This window comes from Cuculus canorus, chromosome 4, assembly GCF_017976375.1.
Source record: "Cuculus canorus isolate bCucCan1 chromosome 4, bCucCan1.pri, whole genome shotgun sequence".
Lineage (NCBI taxonomy): Eukaryota > Metazoa > Chordata > Aves > Cuculiformes > Cuculidae > Cuculus > Cuculus canorus.
Window position 1 is genome coordinate 5203951 of NC_071404.1, and position 23885 is coordinate 5227835.

Here is a 23885-nt window from a genome sequence, read left to right on the forward strand (position 1 = left end):
AAATTCGAGTCGCAGAGTTCTCCCATTCCCTTCTGAACTGATGTTAGTTGTACAAAACTGTGAAATCCCTGGCTGCATAAGCCATCGTTTCGGCTGGATTTCATAGCAGTATGCAGAGGAACACACAAGATTAGTTTTCCAGGAGTTATTTACCTTGATGAATAGCCCTAATTAGATCAAATGGACTGGTAATGCTGAGCTAATACTTTTAAATGTCTTGCCTTGTGCAATTAATATTACTTTGTCATGTATCCATTTCAGCTATTGGATGAATGTCTTCTGTTCATACTCCTGTCACATATAACAAATGATTTTGTCAAGTCATTCTTTATAGCCTCCGGTGATGGATAGCAAAATTTGTGGTCTCCTGCATGTATAAAAACAGTTAACTATACCTTTCAACTTCAATGCAAGGGCATCCTAAAACTTAGATAACCAATTTCTGAAGAAATTATAATGCATGTTTACATGAGGGGTGAGAAATGCGCTACTGACATCTATGATTAACACAGCATAGGAGAATAGAATTTGTTAATTTTATATTTATCAGATCTGTGACAGTCAGAATTCAGACTTTTCCTCAGCTGCTGCAAGTCTGAACTGCAGAAGGGAACATGCAGTTAACATTAGAAACCAGATATCCATTCTCTGATTCGGATATAACTCTGCTTAACAGTGGTAAACCCCAAATTGCTGGTTAGCTGATGCTCTTACTGTCCTTTTTATTGATTTCTGGTGTGTCGTTGCAGGCTGAAGGTATTTAATACCCACGTAAAAAAAAAGCTGCGTACTTAAACATTCTGAGATTTTCTTTTTCTTGCAGTTCCACAGGGCCTATTGTTATAATCGGATCTATAATACCACATTAACCTTGATTATAAATTGAATTGATTGTTCATGGAAGACAACATTTGGAAACAGATACCTCCTTATGGAATAATAGAAAAAAGTCAGTGTTCATCTAACATTTAAAGTAAGAGGTTTTTTCAGTGCAATGGGCAATACATTTTATTGATACTCGTGTCAAACTTGAACAAGTGGATTTTTTAAGGATTTTTCCCTGATAAAGAGATGGAAGCATCATGGGATTTTTAAAAACTCTTTGTGTTCCTTTGCAAATGTGGCCATTTGGCCTATTTCAGTGCAGTGGGCTTTGATAAGTCTAACCGTGGTTAGTAAGGTGAGGCATCTACCTTAGGAGTGGAGTTTCTCAGCAAGTTTCCTCATGAGATTCAACAAGGACAAGCCCAAGGTCCTACACCTGGGTCGGGGCAATGCCCAGTTTCAATACAGGATGGGGGATGATGTGATTGAGAGCACCCCTGCAGAGAAGGACTTGGGGTGCTGATTGATGAGAAGCTCAACATGAGCTGGCAATGTGCGCTCACAGCCCAGAAGGCCAACCGTGTCCTGGGCTGCATCCAAAGCAGCGTGGCCAGCAGGGCGAGGTGGGGGATTCTGCCCCTCTATTCCTCTCTTGTGAGACCTCATCAGGAGTATTGTGTCCAGTTCTGGAATTCTCAATATAAGAAGGATATGGAGCTGTTGGAACAGGTCCAGAGTAGAGTTACAAAGATGATCAGAAGGCTGGAGCACCTCCCATACAAGGACAGGCTGAGAGAGTTGGGCTTGTTCAACCTGGAGAAGAGAAGGCTTCAAGGAGATCTTACAGTGACCTTCTAGTACCAGAATGGGGCTACAAGCTGGAGAGGGACTGTTCACAAAGGCTTGTGGTGGTTGGACAAGTGCAATGGGTAAAAACTGGAGAGGGGCGGATTTAGACTAGACAGAAGGAAGAATTTCTTCACTATGAGAGTGGTGCGGCACTGGCCCAGGTTGCCCAGGGAAGCTGTGGCTGCCCCATCCCTGGAGGTGTTCGAGGCCAGGTTGGATGGGGCCTTGGGCAGCCTGATCCAGTGGGAGGTGTCCCTGCCCATGACAGGGGGATTGGAACTGGATGGTCTTTAAGGTCCCTTCCAACTCAAACTATTCTCTGATTCTATGGTTCTAAGTGTTGGGAGATGGACATCTCCAGAGGGTGATAAAGCAAGCGTGAGATGAATCCTCTCTGGCAGCATTTCTCCCCTAACAGTGGCTATAGATGAAATCCTTCATTTAACAGGGAAAGGACCAGAATATTCGGTGAATAGAAGGCTATCAGCTATATAATGCAGAGTGCTATGCTGTTGCAGTGTTCTCTGAAACATTACATCTTACTGTATTTTGGGGGGGAGGGTGTTGGAACACTTCGGTGTATTTGAAGCAATATTAATGTTTGTCTTTATATCGGTATGGAATCTATGAAAACTACTCATGGATTAGGATCTCGTTGTATTAGATGCTGCGCAAAAAACCCAAAAGACGGTTTCAATATAAGAATAAAACGAAAGTCAGCAAGTGGATATAAGCAGATTGATGAGAGAAAAAAAGAAAGAGAGCAAGGTGACAGTATGATAGGTATTTATCACACACCAGCTTCCTAACTCTTAGTAGGTATCTTTAATATTTTCTTCTCTTTTTCTTCTCCCCCCTCTCCTGTTTGCATGTATTACTAACTTAGCTATTCTGAGTGCTTTTTGTTATTTTTGAAAGTGGAATTAATTTTTAAAGGGAATTAAAAATTACTTTTCTTAATGCATTGACTGTTTTAATTGTAACAGAAATAAAGGGAATACTGTGTTCAAACACTTAAATGCTATTTTGCTTTGCTTGATTTTACTGTACCACACAGGGACTAAAGGAAAATATTAAAAGTTAGCTTTCTCCTTATTCAGGTAGAGCTGACAATTGCTGCTGTCAAACAGAAAATGCATGTTGGATCATGTATTTACAGTACCTAACAACATACATACCAGTTTTCAATATGATTGGATGTTTTGATGACACCTTGTCTAGCTAGAGTTTTCTTGGCTGGACTGCAAAATAGAGAAAATTGCCTTTCCTGGTGTTTCATCTAACTAAAAATGTATGATTTATGGAGACTAATGGCTAGCGAGACCTCCAGGCTTAATAACTCCCAGCTTGTTTTTCATTCATAATGACCAAAAAGCCATGCTTAAAATGTTTCTGATCCATATTTCTATGGAGCAATTAAGTTTCCAGGAAGAAATATTTAATATTTCAGTCATCTCTCTGTCTGTCTTTCAAATTTTAGTGAAGTTTGATATTAATTAGTGGTTATTAGCAAGATAGAGAAATTAGTGACATCATTCTTACAATAATATTGTTTCAAACAGATGTTTTTATGAAATAACAGGTGTTTAATCTTCAGTAAATTGTAAAGTGTGTTTTTTTCCTTTGGAATAAATTGTAGTGTGTTTTCTATTCTGCCTCAAAAATGCTTAGAAAGGTTTTGTGTTCGTACCTGTTGGAGGTATTTGAAAGAGAATATGAAGCATAAGGCTTGTGATAAATGAAATACTCATAATTGCATAGGATACTATTCCATGTAGGAATTAGAGAAGGCTTAGAAATATTCAGGCTGATATTTTTAATGGTTGCTTGAAGTTAAGCTCTTTAATCCATATTTGGCTTTTAATTGAGCTGAACTGTTTTTTTTTTTTTTTAAGTACTGTGCAGCTTTCAATTCTCATCAATTTGCAATGTATTATGTGGGTAATCACCATCGTCCTATATAGATCCATTCAGTCCAGTAGAATTAGATGTATGAGTCAGTACGAATCTCAGGAGGGTTTTGCAGAGCTAGGTCCTTAGGTTTTTTATCTTTCTCTGCTGGCTGCAAATATATAACTTGGAGGGAAAAAAGAAAAAAGCCCCGACTCCTATACAATGTTGTGAGATGTGACACATCACTGCTCAAATATAAGTAACCAATGAATACAGTGGGGAAAGTATATTGATAATTCTACTTTTATTTACTGGTCTGCTTTCTTTTGTCACAGCTAAGGAAGGCAGTAATGGATCATATATCGGATTCATTCCTGGAGACCAATGTCCCATTACTGGTTCTCATTGAGGCTGCAAAAAGCGGTAATGAGAAAGAAGTGAAGGAGTATGCTCAGGTCTTCCGTGAACACGCCAACAAGTTAGTTGAGGTAAGTGATCCTATCAACACAACTGGATTTCCATCTTGCCTCTCTAGGAAGGACACGGAAAATGATGTACCACCTGAAATGTTAGAGGGAGCATTTCTGTAATACAGGTTTCAGGCGTTCTGGTCAATTTTCCCCCGGTGATTGCACAGCAAATGTCTGGATGACAGGCAGAAGGAAGCATGTGCTGTAATTTAGTAGTTCATTAAAGAAATTGAGCATATTAAAAATGGCATTTCCAGTATTTTGTCAAAAGTCATAAGCAACAAGAAGTAAATTTCAGTTCAGCTCTACTAACAATATGATCTTAATCTCTATTAAGCAAAAAGCCAAATAAGTGCTTCACAATACTGATCTGGTATTGCCCAAAGGCTGCTCCATACTTGGGAGCTTATTAGTTGGAACTAACATAGGGAAAAAGACATATAGAGAAGGCATAGCCTCAAGACCATATTTATCTTTAAAAGGTCTGTATTACAAATATGTGTCTTCTCTTTCTAAAGAGAGCTGCTGTATAAAGTCGACTGATAATTTCAAGTCTTTGTGAATGATATTGAAATACCTCTATTATACCATTAGGATTGCAAAGCATAATGATTGAAACTTGAATAATCATAGAATGCACTTCCAATAAAGTAGTCGTATTGTTCATCTCATTTTGCCCTTTAACAGATCAAGAACTATGAAAAAATTCTTGTATTTCTTGAAGCCAAATATGACTCAGTGATTTGCTTGATATTATTATGTGGCATTATTGGCTTCTCTGTACTAGCATTATTTTGAAGAATATGTAGCCCCACTGCAACATCCTTTCTCCATAGCCATATGATGTGTTCTTTAGCAGAGGAAAGTGCTGTTGGGGAATTACTGATTTGATAAGTACTGAACTATAATTCTGAATGGCTTCTGTTATTAAAACAGGAACTATCATAATTCTCTAGTACCTGAGCTAAAGCAAGGAGTTAGAGTTTCTTGGTTAGTATTGACTACAGCAACATAGTTCCTTGACAAATGTGTATGTGTGTTGGGTTTTTTTTAGTGGGAGTAAGATATTCTAGAGTGTCTCATTCTTCCCATGTACAAAACAGGAAATCAAGTTATGTCATCCAGGGTCTGGAAGTCAGGTGTTTACTATAGTACTTAACTTGTAGGTAAAGGTAGGTCCCAGGATTTGAAAGCTCTAGATGGATTCTGTGCAATGCTGAACACAGTCAGGTTTATTACTACTATTTGCAAGAGGAGCACGAGACTGTCTAAAGCTTTCAGTCCTGACTCCTCCAAATTATGTAAAGATTTGTTACTGCCTTCAGGTGACTGGAGCTGTGGCAATGAAAAAGCAAATAATCAGTACGTATATAAAGAGAGAAAAAAAAAATCAAATAAACAGAAAACTCCTTCACAGTATTCATAGTTATACTGTAGTGGCATTCAAGAGTTGCAGCCTTATACATAATATGCAATGAACATATGTAGTTAGTATTATAGCAGTCCCCTCCTCCACAGATTTGCAACAGAGTGTTGCAATTATGGGTCTAATGGCATTATTAAAAAGTTTAAACTAGCTAAGTTGATCTTTTAAAAAAGATAATAATAGATGATGACATAAAAGGAGGAAAAATACCTATTAAAGCCTCTAGTTAAAAAAATCCCAACACCTGCCCCTCCTCTCCACCCCACCCAACCTATCCCACCCCACCACCTTAAACTGGAAGAAAACCAACACCACAGTGATATAATTATCAACCTTTTGTTTTACAAGTCTAACATTATCTTAGAGTTGCATTTGAGACCAAACTAGAGCTTGGTTACTGATTTTGAACATTATGTGGTCATTTTTAGCTACACCAATAAAACAACTATGATAGCAACAATAGATATCTTGGACCTAATATTTTTATTCAATATAGATTGTTCAAAATAGATTCTTCGCTAAAAGTGGGTACATTTAGATTAGATATAAGGAAGAATTTTTTTCCTGTGAGGGTGATGAGGCACTGGAACAAGCTGCCCAGAGAAGTCATGGATGCCCCATCCCTGGAGGTGCCCAAGGCCAGGCTGGATGAGGCTTTGAGCAACCCAATCCAGTGGAAGGTGTCCCTGCCCATGGCAGGGGGGTTGGACCAGGTGATCTTTAAGATCCCTTCCAACCTAAAGCATTCTGTGATTCTATGATTCTTTCTGTTTTGAGTAATAATGTAACTTGAAGGCATTATTATTGCAAGGGGAATTTTGAAACCTAAGTTTCAGGTTCACCGGCTTGCACAAGAAAATAAATGTTTGGAATAGACTTACATCCCTCATATACTAGATTTTGTGCTTAAAATAGTTTCATCATTTTTACTTAACGATGCACAATGGTATCTTAGCAGATGGGCTTCTATGGTTTTGTGGGTCAAGTATTTTGCAAATAGTAAAAATGTGGTTTCGAGATGAGACATAATCAAGTGACTATGGAATGTAAGATCCTTTCCCAGGCATAGGGCCAGAATTACTTGCTAATATATGCAAACACAGTTCCACTGAAGTATATGGAGTTCCACTTGCTTATGTTAGAGGTATTTTGCACTGCAAATCTAATACTGTGAAAACTGTGTAATATTAATCATTCATTTTAAAATCGAAATCTGAGTTTCTTGGATGTCTTACCAAGCTCAATAGAAAGTCCGTCAAAAGGTCAGGAAAAATAATCCATGTTTTAATACTTCTTTATGTAAAAGCTGCATTTTACCATTCTGAGAAAAAAAAATGCATTTCTTGATATTTGATGAATACAAATGGCAAAATTTTCTTTGCATAGCCAATATATTTTCAAAAATGCTGTAAGAATAAGGCTTATGGAAGTTAACTTTCTTTTATAGTCCGTATGGCAGAATACTTAAATCTTCTCTTAAGAGCTGTTTTCGTTATTTATGTATTTTTCCTTCTATGCCTCTTAAAACATTTTGTCTTTTCCTTTTCACTTGACTTGCTGTGATATACCTCATATGAGAATAATAATCACAAAGATGAATTCTCATTTTTCTAGGCATTCGCTGGCAATCAGTTTTGTCTATGGGTTATGTTGGAAACGGAGAGTAAGGTGTCATCCCCTGAAACTTGAGACACTTTATCTGTAATACTTATGTTTAGAAGCCTTCTTGTCTCAGGCGTCCTACAGAGTCCAAGAAGGCAGAACGTCTCAAGGGTGAGAACCAGCTTAGTGATTATGTAAATCATCCAAAATGACTCAAATTGTCATACAGCTACCTGGGGTAAAAAATAATAATAAAATAAAACAGAATTTAGATGGTACCATTCCAGGCTTGGATGTCTAACTCCTTTTCTTCAAATCGTATTTCAGCAGTCATCTCTCAACTTTTATGCCTCCTGAAACCAGATTTAGAGAAGTGATGGTGTTGTTCCAGGTCATGATTTTACCTCATGAAATCCCTTTAATGTTTAATAAGAAAATTATCTCTAATGACTGAAAGTCCACAAATGCCTGAATTGTATTGCCAGCTTCACGTGTGACCTTGGAAGTCATTTAACTTCTGTCTGCAGGCACCTTTACTTGTAGCTTAAGGTTACTGACAGGTAATTCCAATGCCTACCACCCAAAGGCACTTGACTGCTAAATCAGCTCAGAATTATTCAATGCATCTATCAAAACACTGTATGGCAGCTACCTAACTTTTATTATTATTCTGTTTAGTAAAGCTTCCTTGATTTAACTATTAATCCTCTAGACTGTTGGTTTTTGTTTTTTTCTTTCAAAATTAAATTATCAAGACCAACCATTTTTCCTGGGAGATGAAATTCAGCACCTAGTAAAGTCTTCAGAGCCATGACAGTGAACAGGTTAGTTTATTTCAATAGGAAACGGCAACATGATTGGTGTTTAATTAAGAGCTGTGAAAAATCAGATTACAGGGCCTTGTAGTTAAAGGGGTGGATTGGATCAGACTTTCCCATCTCAGACTTTGGAAAAGAGCCCAAGAGAGTTCAGGTGATGATTTAAGTTTTGAGGAGTTTTTAAATACTTCACCATGTAGTGATGAGTGTTCAATCCAATTACTTTATTTTTACTTGAAACTTACTTCTAACAGAATTGGAATGAAGGGGATTTTTGTTCTTCAGCATGAACCGATTCAGCAGCAAATTTGAAACAGCTAAAAATAATCTTTTGAAAAGGCAGTGCCTTACCTTTTTTGCATGAATTAATTTTTATTAAGAATTTTGTGGCACCTACATGTATCTATCAGTTTTATGTCATACAAACCTAAAGAAACACAAAATAATCAAAGCTATCTCCCAAGAACACCTGGCTAGTGGAAGAACAGTGTTAGGCAATGGTTTATGGTGATTAAAATTTGATATAGCACAAGCAAATCAATAGTACCTAAAGGTTGGATAGTAATTTGTAGCAGATGAAACCTAATAGCAGCATTTCTATTTCTGTTTTATAGTCTCTTTGTCCATTAGGCTTTCAAAAGTCTTTATTAACTTTCTCCTCGCCATGTAATTGCCATTTTGAAGAGGATACTGGGGTTACTTTTGGGAGTTTAGCATGTGGGGTTTTTTTCTTTTACGAAGTCAAGGGGAAAATGAAAATGCTTGAACTTCTGTAAGACTCGACGCAGGCTAAAATTCACTTTTTGAGAATTGTATTATTTGTAGCTTCCTAATTCAGATTGAATATATGTTTTCCCATCATAAATGTGGAAGGAGGCTTGCACACTGAAGACGAGAGGGAAAAAAACACTGCTACTGTGCAGAGCAAACAAACCAAGCAATTGGACCTGCTCAGTGACCCCTGCTTACATGATTTTGTAATGAGAGGACAGGAAAAAATGTGAAAGAAAATTTTACAGTAGTGGTCGACCATGAATTTAATCCAGATTTGTGTGAGCAATAAAGAGAACTAATATCCAGGAGAGTTTTTTTTTTCATTCCAGAAATGTCTCTAAGGAAAGCATAGTGTTCAGTCTCTAAGAAACATAAAGCTAGATTTTCTTTTACAGAGTGAAGATCCGTGTAAATCTGCAACGCTCTTGAGATCGATGGAGCTCTGACAGTTTACAGTGTGGCACTCTAGCTCACTTTCAGGAGGTTCTAGTGTTCTTCGTAGGGAATACATAAGAATATTTTGTTGATGCTTTTGCAAATACTGCAGAATTCATGAACTGAGCTGGATTTTCATTTAAGAAAGGCAGACCCCAGAGTAACAAGCCTAAGAGGAAAAATTCGACTCGTTTATCTCTGCAACTGTAGCTCAAGAAACAGTGTTCCTACAGATGTATTTCACAAATACCATCCATACTTGAAAAGCTCTCTTCTTTTTTATTCAACTGCACATATCTGCACTATGATAGTATACAAGTAGCTGTTTGCTTCTGGTAATGAACAAAAAATGTCAATATTCTTTCATAGTTTTTGCATCCAATTTCTGTCATGAAAAAACGTACACGTCTGTGGGTTTCCTCTTACAGACTGATCAGCTTTTATTCCCCTATTTTTCCTTTAGGTGACATTAAGCTAGATAGGAAGTAGTATTTAGATAGTATTCTTTGGTGCTGATCAAGGAGTGTTAAGAAGGTCATAGATTAGTGTAATTCGAGCCCTTCAAGTTGGGAGATTTTATTTGAAATTAAAGCTGTGGGCTACCTCTCTGTCCTAATGTTTCATCTGCTCATTTTAGTTTTAATTTCCATCTCAGGCCTTTCTTCCCTGTGTGGGCAACGTGTTCTTAATTCCTAGTAAACACGATGAGCATATCGACGATAGCTAAAACCAAGAGTCCAGTTATCTGCAATGAAAACATGAAAAGCTTCAACTCTTTACTTTTATTTCTTCAGAGTTCCTGCTGCAGCCAGATCTGGTCAATCCATCTCTTCACCTTGGAGATGTATATGCCTTTGAGGCAAAGTAAACTCAAAGTCTTTTCAAGATAAAACTTTCTGGTAATGCTTTGTCATTGGTGAACTCTTTACTCTGACTTTTTTTACCTACATTAGCCATTGGGTATCGGTAGTCCACTGGGATCTATGCCAGTTTCATCTTCTGGTTTCCAGATTAACACTGAAATAAAATCAAATTGTTTTATAGAAAAGATGAGGCACAGAAATTACTGCTGCTTTGTGCATTTTTGAGCTTCTTGTATACATGTCCCTGAAGAAGATAGGTTATTAAAGAAGTTAAATAATCAATGTTTATATTTTCAAGATTGCTTTCATCTGAAAGCCATCTCTGCCTTCAGGCAATATGGGTCCATCTCTGAGGCTTACAAAGTCTGCAATAGGAGGAAGCAGTGGTGGAAACTGCCTGTGATCTATAGGCCGCATCGTTAGCACAGAAATATGGATGAAATGAAATATTTTGGCAAAGGAGAACTTAGCTTCAGCAGATGCTGAAGGCCTTGAGTGCTGATCCCTCAACATCTGCCCTTAGCAGGTTTCTGATGAAACCCAGGATGGCTGAAAGAAGAGGAGCTCCTTTATCTCATGGCTACTTTGGCAATGTAGTTCCAGAATTTCTTCCCCACTGGCTAAATAAGCACACCAGAATCTGGGACTGTGACTACTATCTTGAGTAATCATTTTTTATTCGCTTATTCTCTTCCTTTATTCATAGGTTGCTAAGGTTCTACATCTCATAGCAATCCTGAAAGGACTAAAGGATAAATTTATTTGTTCACGTGTATTTCTGTACTGTACATAATAAGGAAATGCTACATAACTTTAGCAACCTGTGGGTAATAATGGTTCTTTTTTCCCCCCCTTCTCAAAAGGAGAGCACAATATTAAAAAATTATAAATAAAAAAAATAAAATAAAGTGAATGGTAAATTGCTGCAGAATCTCCATCTCAGCTTGGATGCATCTCTAGCTTTGGGACTGTAAGCATAAAGCCAGTGCTGTGCTAGTTCTGTTTTCTGATTTCCTATAGGAATCATTTATTAACAAGTGACTGTATTGTGTGTTTTCACACGCTGGGAGAAAAAAAAACCTGCTGGATGGTTTTCTACAAACGAAAATGTGCCTTGGCCTTTTTTTCACTTTTTTTTTTGTTGTTGTTGTTGTTATAATACTTCAACATATCTTTTCTTTGTATACTCTATTAATTATTTTCATGAGAGATACCTGGTTTTCTCCTTGCAGAAAAATTTATTCTCAGTAATTTCATAGTATTTTCCGGTTAGCAGATGATTTTTTTTTAAAAAAGGTAATTAACTTATAACCATGCTTATTTATGGCCTCTGTAAAAGAGAAGAAATTCAATTACTCCTTTTTCAATCACTGAGTAATTTTGTAAAAATATTTCTCTAGTGAATAACACCTGCTTGGCTGGGGACTCAATTCTCAAGTCTGATCATGCTATGTGATTCATGTGGGACCTTTTCCCAAAATAAAATGACTCCCACAAACTCTTGTACCCATTTATGTCTACTAACTCAAACAATCCAATCACATAGCAATCTATGTGATTTAAAACTTGTTAATAATACAATCAAGAGCTCTTAGTACCATTTTAATTACTTGATTACATAAATTATGGATTTTGCTCCTCCTAACCACTTGTTTGAATTTGTAATCGCAGTACACTAAGGTGTAGGCTGAAAATCATCTCCTAACTCTTCCATACAGTGGAATGCTTAGAAGGGAGTGAATATGTGGACCTCCTAGTGGTAGGATCCCTCTGAAACATAGAAGTCCTTTTATATTGAACTTAAACACTTCTGATAGACATGATTTTTATTTACAGATGTGTCATATCTTCCATCAGGGAAGAAATGAATGTAAGTGGAAGCTCCTGAGACAGATACAAGCCTTCATTAATTACTCTGTCATAAATGAGAGAAGTAAAACTAGTTGTTATCAGAGGCATTGTTCTCAAATTGTCAGGATGAATCCTTGGCATCTATGTGATGACATGGTGTAAAGTTCCCAGCTGTATGATTGCTCAGCCCACTCTGTTTAGCAGCTGGAAATCAATACTGGCAGGTGTGTAATTTGCCTACCTGCAGTTTCTTTTTGGTTTAGGTGGATTTTAATTTTTCTTTTCACTAGGCAGCAAATAAGAAAACAAATAGAATTTACTGCTAGCCTTTTGCCCTGATCAAGCTTCTATTTTTCGGCAACATGGGAGAGGTAACCCATTGTATTTATATAGTAAGTTTAGACTGCTTGCTAGAGCAAGAAGCATTATTTTTCTATTCAGCATCAGCTATTGCTACAGCCTTTTAAAAACACATGGAAACTGTAGACATGTGAACTCTTCTTCGGTTTTAGGACAACAGAAAACCTTCGTGCTTCTTGGGATTCTAGCCCAAAGTAGGCAAGAGAGTTTTATTATTGTACCTCAAAATACAGGAGCAGTTCTGGACAGTAGTTATGAAATAGCTGTGTCTAAGAAAAGACTGGCCTGGAATTTTAACATGCGAGTAGTTACAAGGAAAGCTCTAGCAGCAGAAAGGAGCGATCTCTTCTCCCCAGAAAATGGATTGCAGTTTGTAGTGGAAAGTTCATGGAGTGGTATTAACCTTCGAGAGAAGTTAATGAAAGAAGATGATAACTGCCTGTCCTTCTGTTAGTTGTATGATGAGCATTGCTTTATTCATTTGTCAGCAGGGCATCACTTATGAGACTATCTGTTCCTCTCCCCATTGTTCTTTCTAGCAGCCAAAAGAAGAATTTGTTAGAGCAGGTAGGACAGTGTGTAATAACCTACACAGTTGGAGCAAAAAGGGCCAAAGATTAATTTGAGCAAACATATCTCTTTGGACTAACGTGGTTAGAATATATCAAGTGGAAATGCATCTAGTGCCACAGCTGACTTCTATGGTCTTTCAGCCCATTTCAGCTGTAATAAGGGCTCCGGATAAGTTTTTACGCCAGAGCAAGACTCTTTTATTAATGCTGAGATCATTTTTTAATATTCAGAATGGCTTCTATCCATTAACTTATTCTCTTAATTTCATTTGACTATCCACAATGTGTTGTGTGATGCAGACATCTTTCCTACTTCCAGTTGCCAGCTGCAACAATCCAAAGGGTGTATGTACTTTTGAAGACAGGGAGAATGAGATACTTGGCATGTTAGGTATTCGAAGGGATATTTTCTAGACAGTCTCACCTAGCTACTTGCATTATTTATTTTTACTTTCAGATGGTATTTTATAAAGTGTTTTATTTGTGTCTCTGGTAGCAAGTCCTAACCATAACCGATGCTTTCCCCAGTGTTCCTTTGAAAAGGGTACTTCAACCTGTATTCTAAAAGCTATATGTTTAGATTAATTATTGTTCCTCAAGACAGGTTAACATTTTGCTGCTATGTAAAATATTTAGCATCTTGTCCCTTATTCTTTGATGTATTAGCATGGTTATATTTCAATCGATGAGTATTAGGAACTGTGCTTTTTACATATGCATCTTAAGTTTCACTGTAAGAAAGAAGAACTTAGTGAAATAACCTGTTTTAGAGCATGAAATTTAGGAGAAGTAAGGGGAATGTTGGGGAGTACATGAAAGGATGAAATACAAGAAGCTGTGCTGGTATTCCAAACTCTGCTGATATTACTATGGAGAAAAGGAATTTGTCATTCATGGTGGAGCCATTTCCAGCATGGAGGACAGAGATAGAGGGGCTAGAATTATTTAAGAAGCCAAAAGTTCAGGAGTAAGGACTAAGTACTTCTGAGGAAACTGAAAAGAGCGTTTACAAGAGAACAGTGAATCAGAAATAAAGGAGAGTGTTCAAACATGCTCAAAAACTCAGCAGATGTTGTCCAGGGAGAAGCCATGTAAAAGACTTGAGGACAGAATGGTATGTTTAATGATGGACTTTTGAACAAATGTTAAAGGAGAAACTGTAATTCAGAAATTTCATGATTTTGAACAAAAATCATAGCAGCCTTTGTTTATTTAAAAAGGATTGCAATTGAGATATATATTTAGCAAACTCCAAATATAGACCCTTGGGTAATAAAGGTTATTAATCCAGAACAAAGTATGGAAATACAGAAAAGCATCATCTCCAAATACTATTATCATGGGTACACGAGAGTTGTACAGGAGTGTCTGTGTAGCTTTAGTTTATGCAGCGTGTGGGTCATAGCGTATCTTATCCTGCGTTTTGCCCCTGTAGCCCATTAGCTAGATTCTAACATGGTTATGATGATGCATCCATCATAGGTATATCCTACTGCTTCTACTACAGTGTCAAGACTGTAGCTGTGTAGCTGGTAGTGCGTTAATAATCCTTATTGCCTAAATGTTCCTGGATAGGGATGCTCTCTGTGTTTTCCTATGTCAAAGGGGACACTGGGAACTTTGCAATAAACTATGTGTAGTGGCACCTACGTCAATTTCCCTTGATGTGTTTGCAATACCCTGGTGTATTTATTATTCAGGAAGACCAAAACTCCTCCATCCCAAGTTTTGATTAGAAACTTTTCCCTGATACCGGCTCTATAATCAATTATGCCAGGTAACTTCAACAGTGAATTGCCTTCAGTACTACAGTTTATTGCTCTATATGTAGTCTAAAGATGGGTATTTCATATCTTTTTAGACCTTAAAGTTTGTTCCACATCTTATCTGCACCTTCGTTGAGAAGGATCTTTCTTATAATAAATCTGTTTTTCACTAGATACTTTGATCCAACAAATCCCAAACTTTAGGCTGTTAAATTAGGTCCTTTGGTCTCTCCCTACAAGCCATTTATTCCTCCAAAAGTTTAATTACCTGTATAACTCATCTCTATGCCACCTATTTTTCCATTAATTTCACTAGTATCTCTATGAACAAACGTAAAATGTCCTACTCTTTCTTAGCATTTACTAGATGGAAGTTCTGCCTGTAGGCATAGTGATTTGTGGTGTTACTTGAACGAAAAACATCTCGTCACATCAGTTATGTTTTCTGTCTTTTCCTGGAATTCCAGGTGTTTTCGGCAATGAAATGCACCTTTTGCCAGTTCGGATAAGTTAAATGACTGTTGTTATTCTGTTTTCAGACCTATAGTTTGAGCGTTGGATGGTCTGCACAGCTTTAAAATATTTTTCTGTCAAAACAGATCCTCCAGATAACCAGCAAAGTCAGATAAACCGTGTCTTTGTTTCCCCTAGGATAGCTGTTATTTGGACAAAATTTACATCTCTTGCTGGAAGCTCTTACTACGGAATTGCATGAGGGAAATGGTAACAGGAATCAGGGTGATGCTGTGGATGAACACAGAGCAGGCTGTCAGAAATAAGAGTCTGGGAGGGCTGTTGGGGGAAAAGTGGGTTTTATGGTGAATTTTCAGTGAAGTTATTTATATGTGCTTGTAATGCTGCTGCTGAATGTCAAGTACGTATGGGACTAGATCTATTTTAATTTTTTCATTTACTCTTTTTTTTTCCCTACTTATTGACAAACCATGGATTCAACAAGAAAACACAGCATTTCGTATAGATATGGATCTGGAAAATAAATATTCTCAGTCATAATTTTCCTAGGCAAAAACTTGAGCTCAGTTCTGAAGGAGAAGAGACTTTGGAAAACCTAGTGTTGCAACCCTGATATACCTCGTTAGGTAAATAAAATAGTAAACTCATTTAGAAAATATCTAGATATTACTGAGTAGAATACTATAACCTTGATCATAGGTTTCCTCAATGTTTGAAAGTGTATTTTATACCTTATTTTGGAGATAAATTTCCAAAGGAAAAAACAACCACCTCACTACTCTGTTAGAATAGCATTATAACAAATGTATGGGTCATGTTTCAGTAGAAAATTCTTTATGAGGTATTGATGATGACAGAGGAAGACAGATTTCACGGCTTAGCTTGAAAAGTTGTTAGTTTTATTGATTTATTTCCAAGCTTGGATTTCTGAAAATCAAATAAAATAATTAAATGGATTTTCTTCAGAGTTTCAGACAGTTTTTCCTGTGGCCTCAGAGCAAGCGTGAGGAACTTCAGTCTGAGGAAAACTTCTTAAGAAACTTATAAGTACCTGAGGAAAGGATTTTAGCATGACTTGTGATTTGGTGATCCTGAAGTACTTCCAAAGACTTCAAAAGTTCAGGAAAAGAGCCTCTGTAAGCTTTAATCCCTCTGCTCTTGAAAAACACAAGATAGAGAAGTGAGGAAAAGACAAAATTTTATCAATGCCCATACTTGTTGCAATCAAAAGGATTGTGGGGTGGAGGCCCTGCCTCTAAAATATCTGTGACTTAAAGGCTATTGATATCACCCTAATATATGGGTCATTATACCTAAATAAGAAGAAAATCAAGACATTGTTTTATATTGAGAACCTTTTATCATTACAGGGTCCCCTTGCATAATTCCGTAGTCATACCCTTTGAAGTACCAGTTAAACGACTCAAGTTTTCTTTTACTTTTAATGAAGTAAGTGCAATTCTTTTCCATAGATATGAAGAGTGAGAAGAGTGAGTAGCAGATTGGCTGTCGCCTTCCTGACACATAACGCATATTGTTCTATAATTTAAAGGGACTTGTAAATTTTACCATGCCCAAGGAAACAGTTAAGAGCTGTTATAGTATCTTAAACCACTGTTTGTGACATGACTGAAAAGTCCCATGGATGTGGTTTCGTTGCAAAAAATGGTATTGTCATAATGTCAGAAGGAAGATGAAAGCACTCAGCAACATATATTAACAAAAGATCAAGGAAATTAGCATATGTTTTTCAGACAGGTAAGGGGAAAACGAGAAAGAAGCAATAATGATACCTTATTTGACTCAGAGTTTGACTTTCTCAGTAGGATAATTATCCTTACAGGGATGCCAGTATAGCTGAGTAGAGTTTATGTATGAGAGGAAAATAGCTGACGCTTTGAGTTATTTCTCTCAGATAATAATATCGAAGTACTTCCCTTTTAACAAAAGAATGTTTAGTAATTTCATTGGTTTAAGTTATAAAAATTGAAGTAAAGATCTTAAATGGTAGCAGTTGCGGCTACTGACCTCTATGCTGACAATGCTGTATGACATTAAACCTCCAATCATACACAGTATTGGAATAATCACTGAGTTACCTTGACATCCACTGGTTTAAAGAAAGTCAAACACTTAAATAACAGAAGTAGGAAGCTGTAACATTTTGCATTCACACTCTGTATAAGAGAAAGCAAGAGGAGATTGAATTCTGTACCTCATGTTGCACACCAATATCTCAGTATTATGTGGTCTTCGCTTGGTTCTTTGAATAAGGTTAAATCTATACAGCAGGAATAGATCACTGGCAAACTTATACAAAAGGTTGGACATTAGTGCAAAATATTGATTATACTGATTTGTGACACATTATTTTGAAAAGCCTCTCAGATAAAAGCATTAAGGCCATAAATCATTAATTTAATCTGATTATTTTCAGACATTCTCTTATTTACTGTCTGCTCAATTAAAAACCGATGCTAATGAATCTTTGAAATGTACTGTAATATTCTAGGATTCATTATTTCTATCACCCCTGCCCCCCACCGCCCCAGGTAAAAGTCTATCTTTTTTTCTGCTCTCAATCCCTTTTTGGATTAGACAGGAACTTCTGAGTCACACCATATATTTTCATTTCTGAAAGTCGCTGATAGCAGTTTTCCCAACTGAAATGATGTACAGAGAATGAGATGGCAAAAAGCCAGAAAGCAGTAGGAGCTCTGAAGTAAAATGTGCAAATACAGTTTTACCTGAAGTCTTACCTTACATCTTTCTCTCTTTGCCATTTTCTGCAGAAGTTACCTTTTTTCACATCCATATTATGGTCCCAAATCGTCTTTTACTTCATTTTTTTTTTAAGAAAATCTCAGAATTCTGCTGAGAATGTTACATGTCTCTCCCCATTTTTTAATTTACTCGTTAGCAAATGAATGAGGTGTTACCTAAATATAACAAAATTCCATAGCAATTATTAAAATAATTCATTATTTTTATGCACAAGAGTTATAAATATTTCTTCACCAATATTTTTGCTGAATATGATTCCATTCATGGTCTTTTCTTACTTTATTTACCTTCATAAAGACTTTTCTACTTTAGGGAAGAATTATTTCCCACATCTTCAGAGCAGGAGAACAATTTTTATTCCTTCTCTTTTTGTAGTGTTTAACACAAAGATGTTTGGCATTTTGCAAGCTGTAAGTCTTTGGTGTAAAATGTGTTCCTCCAGTTTCACAGGTGCAATGTCAGTCTCCATCAACGAGATGCAAATCCAAGGATTCTAACTTGGCTGAACAAAGAACTATGACAGTTCAGGTTATCTTAGGATTTGGGTGATGCTTCTTGCCTCAAACACTTTATACTGCTCAAGAGCACCAAAAGTCTGTCTTAAATCAGATTTTTTGTTGTCGTTGAACTCAATATGCTTTTGAATTTAAACATTAATATAATCTACACTTTGTAGGTAACCTCCTAGAAGGTGAATTGATTTGCCCACAGTGTATTAGTGGACCTGTGGCAGATCTGGAATAAGAATCTGATCACTGTGATTTCTATCAATGGTTTATCAGTGAGGCTCTCACAGTCCTTGTTCCAGTTTCTAGATTTTAACCATACTATCTTTTGAAATTTGGTTGACTTGTTATTTACATATCACTTAAAATAGTAAACTAGATACAAGTGAGCAAAATGCTTTGAGCATTTAGAAACCATTAGATGCATCCTACGCTTTACTATATATAAGCCAGTAAAAGTAAACATAGTTTACTTCCAGGTTTAGTTTTAAATAGCTAGAACCTTTGTAACATGCAAGATGAAATTAATTTTGCCTAACTTTTGCCTCAGGTTTATCTTCTAACCTTTTGAATGGCTATTGTCTACACCCTCTCGGTCATCACTGTAGAGAGATGTATTTCTAAAAGGTGTTTCCTGATTGCTGTCCCAAAGCAGAGTGCTCAGTCAAAACATGTGGGTTGCACTGGCTCTGAAGGTACCTTCCCCTCTTTTGCTACTTTGTGGGGATCCCAGACAATTAGGTGGCAATATGCCTTTTAGACAGCCAATGCCGAGTGAAAAATGGTGAGTTAATGGTGAACCTCTGTCTATAATGACAAAAGTCACGTCTGTGGTAAAAGTTTTTACCCACAGAAGTCGCTGCTATTGCCCGTGGTGTACTCCTAACTCTGCCTTCAGTTGCTTGCAGTAAGGATGTTATGTTGTTGTAATTACCTTCTCGTGGCAGCCCAGGATACTTCATTCGCATCAAATTCTTCCCTTGTAATAACACTATAATATCAAGTCTCTTTGAAAGTGAGACAAGCAGTGACACCTGTGTCTAAAGAGAGCATCAACATTTCCCACCTCATGCAGGATGAAGATGTGGTGTTCTAACATTTCCTTTTAACTGCAGTGAAAGAATAATAACCTGCAGCCACTGCCTGTGGTCCATTGCATCTTAACCTGTTTGAGCTCCATGAGCTTATTTTATTCTGCAGTGTCTGTCAACGATGCTCCTGTTTCCATCTTATGTGTGTTGAAAGCTATCTTGGCATGTAACTTTAACACAACAGATGGGACACAGTGCAGCTTGGCTGACCTCTACGTGCAGCATTTAAATAACTAAACTGATTTTATTACCATAAAATAAACTTCCAAGAACTTCTCACACTGTAGACCAAGCTAACAAGTGCCAATTGCAATCCTGTAATTGCGATAGATGAAGAAGTCAGTTTTCATAATGGTTTCATGGGACTGAAACACACTTCCATTGACTTTAATGAGGACCATAGGGATGAAATGCCTAGAAAACTTATGCTTTCTTCTTGCTAAGACAAGGAAGCATGAAATAATATTAGTAGTAGTGCACACAGACTTCACTGGTGTGTTTTTCCAATGTCATACTCTTGTTTTTCAGTATAATAAAAGAGAAAGAGGAGAAACAGGGCATGCAACATTGGGAACTGAAAAATTGTTCTGCAAGTGCACACTTTATCCCAAGACTAGGACTATCTTCAGAAGTTTTTCTTTGTAGTATCATTGTTCAGTTGTTTTCAGTTCCTAACACCCTCTTTTCTCCTGTTATTTACCCTTCTTTTAGGCTGGATTTTAACATCATTGGCTACTACCTCTAAATCATTAGCAGGCCAGGTTTTATTTTCTGCCAGAGACTTCCTAGAGGACTTTAAGAGTACCATTACAAAACTCGAGAATATCATCCCCTGAAGAAAAATAAACACTATAAGTTTATGTATCTATTACAATGTGAAGATCAGAAGTCAGAAGTTATTATAAAGCAGTTAAAAAGAACATTCACCCCATACACCTTAGCTTCTGACAAAGGGATAAGGGTCTCATTAGCAATTTTTACCCTCTGTCAATACTTTTTTCTCTTTAAAGCTTATTATTATTATGCCTTCTCATGTCCAGGATTCATGTTTTCATACATGAATTTAGGCTCCATCCTTCTAGCTCCTATTCCATTTCTCGAGCTGAAGTGCAGATGCCCTTGAATCAGTTCACACTTTGGTAAATGCTGATTGGAGGTTCAAATATTACCAAAAAAATGACATAATCGAATTAATGAGCATATATTAAATGTTTGACATTCTTTACAAATGTGCGATATTTACGGAATATTGTTTTTTAAAAAAAATCTGTATGATTTTGTGTCTGATTTTTTCAGTTATACCAACTACAAATGTGGTACACAAGTTACACATATAACCGTAATTCTACTATGATCTAAAAAAATAGCCATGGTAAAACTGATCTTTCTTTACTAAACATGAGCTTTAGTTCTAGAAGGCTTAATTTTTTTTAATGTATTTAAAGAAAAAGGACAAAACAACTTGATGTGATTAAATAATAAAGACATCTTTTACAGCAGAAATTAATATCTTTTTGCTTACTGATCCTGTTCTCTGCAGCTTTTTCTCCACAGGTTTTTGTGCTTGTTTTCATTCTACCTTCTTGCTTTTTTCTTCAGTAATACAAATAAAAGAAAGCTCCTGTGTATTCTTCTTCATATCCTATACTGTAATTATGGCATTTCTGTTGTAATATTGATTTGGAAAAAAAGATTCCCATTTGTATTTCTGTGCATAAAGAAATGGAAAGCTGAATCTTACAAGAGGGAATATTTAATCTTTATTTAGATGACTTGCAGGAGAGAAAAATAAAGGAAGAGTACTGTGATTTGAAAATATACTTTATAAGAAACTTTGTTACGAAGTTAATAATACATATGTATATTATAGAAGTCATCATCAAGAAGTTCTTCTGCTCAAATTAAATTTCATTCTTTCTACAATGCTGTCATATTTACATGATAATTATCATTAGGTTTTTTTTCCATCTTGATGTCTCTTTAAGAGAGCTTTTCCATGTGTTAGAAGACATTTAGGGGAGAACTTTCTTAAATGCTTCTTGTAGGATATATGAGATTGAGTATTTACCAGGGGAGCAGAATGCTCACGATGGAGATGCAGGAGGCTGCCAATAAAGGGAAGGGAAAGGAAAGGAAAGGAAAGGAAAGGAAAGGAAAGGAAAGGAAAGGAAAGGAAAGGAAAGGAAAGGAAAGGAAAGGAAAGGAAAGGAAAGGAAAGGAAAGGAAAGGAAAGGAAAGGAAAGGAAAGGAAAGGAAAGGAAAGGAAAGGAAAGGAAAGGAAAGGAAAGGAAAGGAAAGGAAAGGAAAGGAAAGGAAAGGAAAGGAAAGGAAAGGAAAAAGAAAAGAAAAGAAAAGGAAAAGACATCAAGAATGGTAAATCATTAGATTCTCTAAATATCCCATAATCTGATTTTTAATTCCAGTCCAATTTCTGATCTGCTAATTCCAGAAACTTTCAGGCTCTCTGTCAAAGAGCTATTTGGATGGTCATTCCAGAATTTAATTCCCATAATGATTTCTAAACTTCTAAATTTCATTTTAAAACCTTACCAGAATGTGAAGCTCTAGTTATTATTTCCTCCCAAGAACTTATCTCAAACACATTTATAAAATGCTGTTGTAGTTTCCTTTAATATCGTATTTCCCCAAACTTCCTATAAACTCTTTCTGCTTGTGCAGTTCATACTGCTCTTTTTTTACACGCGTGAGTATTCTAAGTGAAGTTTTACAATGATTCGTACTAAAAATTTACTTTTTTTTCTTGAATTGTCAGCACTCTGTGGGTTTTTTTTCTTCAACATGTTTATCTTCTCCTGTGTCTCAGATGCTTTCTCTCTGATCTGGTCTGTTTAGTCTTGAAAATTGATTACACAGGCATGGCTCTTATGAAAAGTTATTCTCTTTGCTTGTAATCTACCAGACTTGCTGTAATTCCTTATGATTGATCATGAGAATTGATCAATATAATTTTTGTTTCTACTTAGTTTCTTACATGCTTTGCAGTTTCTTGGTCTGATGGACATTAAAGTAATCCGTGTTCCTTTGGAAGTTCCTTGGAAATTTATGTCCAAGCATTTTGACCTCATAGATACATTTATAAATTTGAACAAAAGAGGATCAGGGAGCTTATGCAAGAGCTGACATAATTCAGTGGAATTCTCTTATTTAACGGTATAGACATAGCATAACATTTTTTTCTTAAAACAACTATTTATGTCCCTTGTAACGCGAGTGAGTTACAATTTAAGACAAGAGGGTCCTACTGGGAATACAAATAATCTTAAGAGCCAGAGAGGCGGTGATTAATCATAAGCCTTCCTGTACTTAAAGGGACCCTACAGAAAAGCTGGGGAGAAGCTCTTTATCAGGGAGTGCAGATATAAGACAAGAAGGAAAGGTTTTAAGATGAAAGAGTGGAGATTTAGATGAGATCTTTGGAAGAAAAATTTTCCAGTGATGGTGGTGAAGCACTGGCACAGGTTATGAAGAGAAGCTGCGGCTGCCCCATCCTTTGTGGTGCTCAAGGACAGGTTGGATGAGAGTTTGAGCAACCTGATCCAGTGGGAGGTGTCCCTGCCTGTGGCAGAGAGGTTGGATGATCTTTAGGGTCCATTCTATGATTCTGTGTTGTCTGGAAATTAATCTGTTCCTGGTCAATCTTGTAAGACTATCCTTCTTGAAAAGAAAGGCTCCTTTCCAGAATACTATCTGTTGAAATAGAATGATGATGATATTGGAAACAGCAAATGGTTCTTAATCCGAAAGGGTTTTTTTTCCAGCTCATTTTTTCACTAAGCAGTTTCAACTATTTTACAACATATTGACATATATTTTGTCATGTCAGTACCCTGAAAAAACCTCAGGAGTTCATAAAGTATCTGTGAACCTCAAACTCTCAGGTAATGGATGATAATTGTATGATGAATATACTTGATTCTACACTATATGACTATATAAGGATGAGAAATGACAGGATGGTGTAGAAAAATGTCGGTTCCATGAAAAAATTTGTAGGAATTTTCAATGAAAAAGGCTCTCAGGCAAAAAACGAGACAACTCATTAAATTTTGTTGGCAATGTCAGATGCTAATCTAAACTCCGAGAGAATAATCTTGATAATAAAGGGTAAAGCTTGTAGGTAGCAGCTAAAAGTAGTGGGTTTTTTTACCTGGTAGCGGGTGGAGCCATTCTGAAGCTGATGCAATGAATCCGTACAGCTTAACACAGAGTCTTCTGAGTCCTCTAAACAAATAACATAGAATCAAAGAATGCTTTGAGTCGAAACATTTGCAGGTTGTTTAGTTCAAGCTCCCTGCAGGAGCAGGGACATCTTTAACCACATGAGATTGCTCAGACCCCCATCCAACCTGAACCTGAGTGCTTCCAGGGATGAGGTCTCCACTACTTCCCTAGGCAACCTGTTCCAATGTTTCACTAACCCCATTATAAAAAAAAATATCTTTATTTCCAGCCTAAATCTACCCTCCCTTAGTTTAAAAGCTTTACTCCTTGTCTGTCAGAACACA

The 23885-nt window shown here is 36.6% G+C and overlaps 1 protein-coding gene across 2 annotated transcripts in view; it reads left to right on the top strand.

Annotated features, from left to right (window-relative positions):
- Positions 1-23885, top strand: part of CTNNA2 (catenin alpha 2) — a 520003-nt gene that overhangs the window by 410551 nt on the left and 85567 nt on the right. For both annotated transcript variants that reach the window (XM_054064692.1, XM_054064693.1), the window contains exon 9: positions 3903-4055. In XM_054064692.1, the coding sequence (XP_053920667.1) occupies positions 3903-4055 (153 nt within the window). The remainder of the gene's footprint in view (positions 1-3902; positions 4056-23885) is intronic.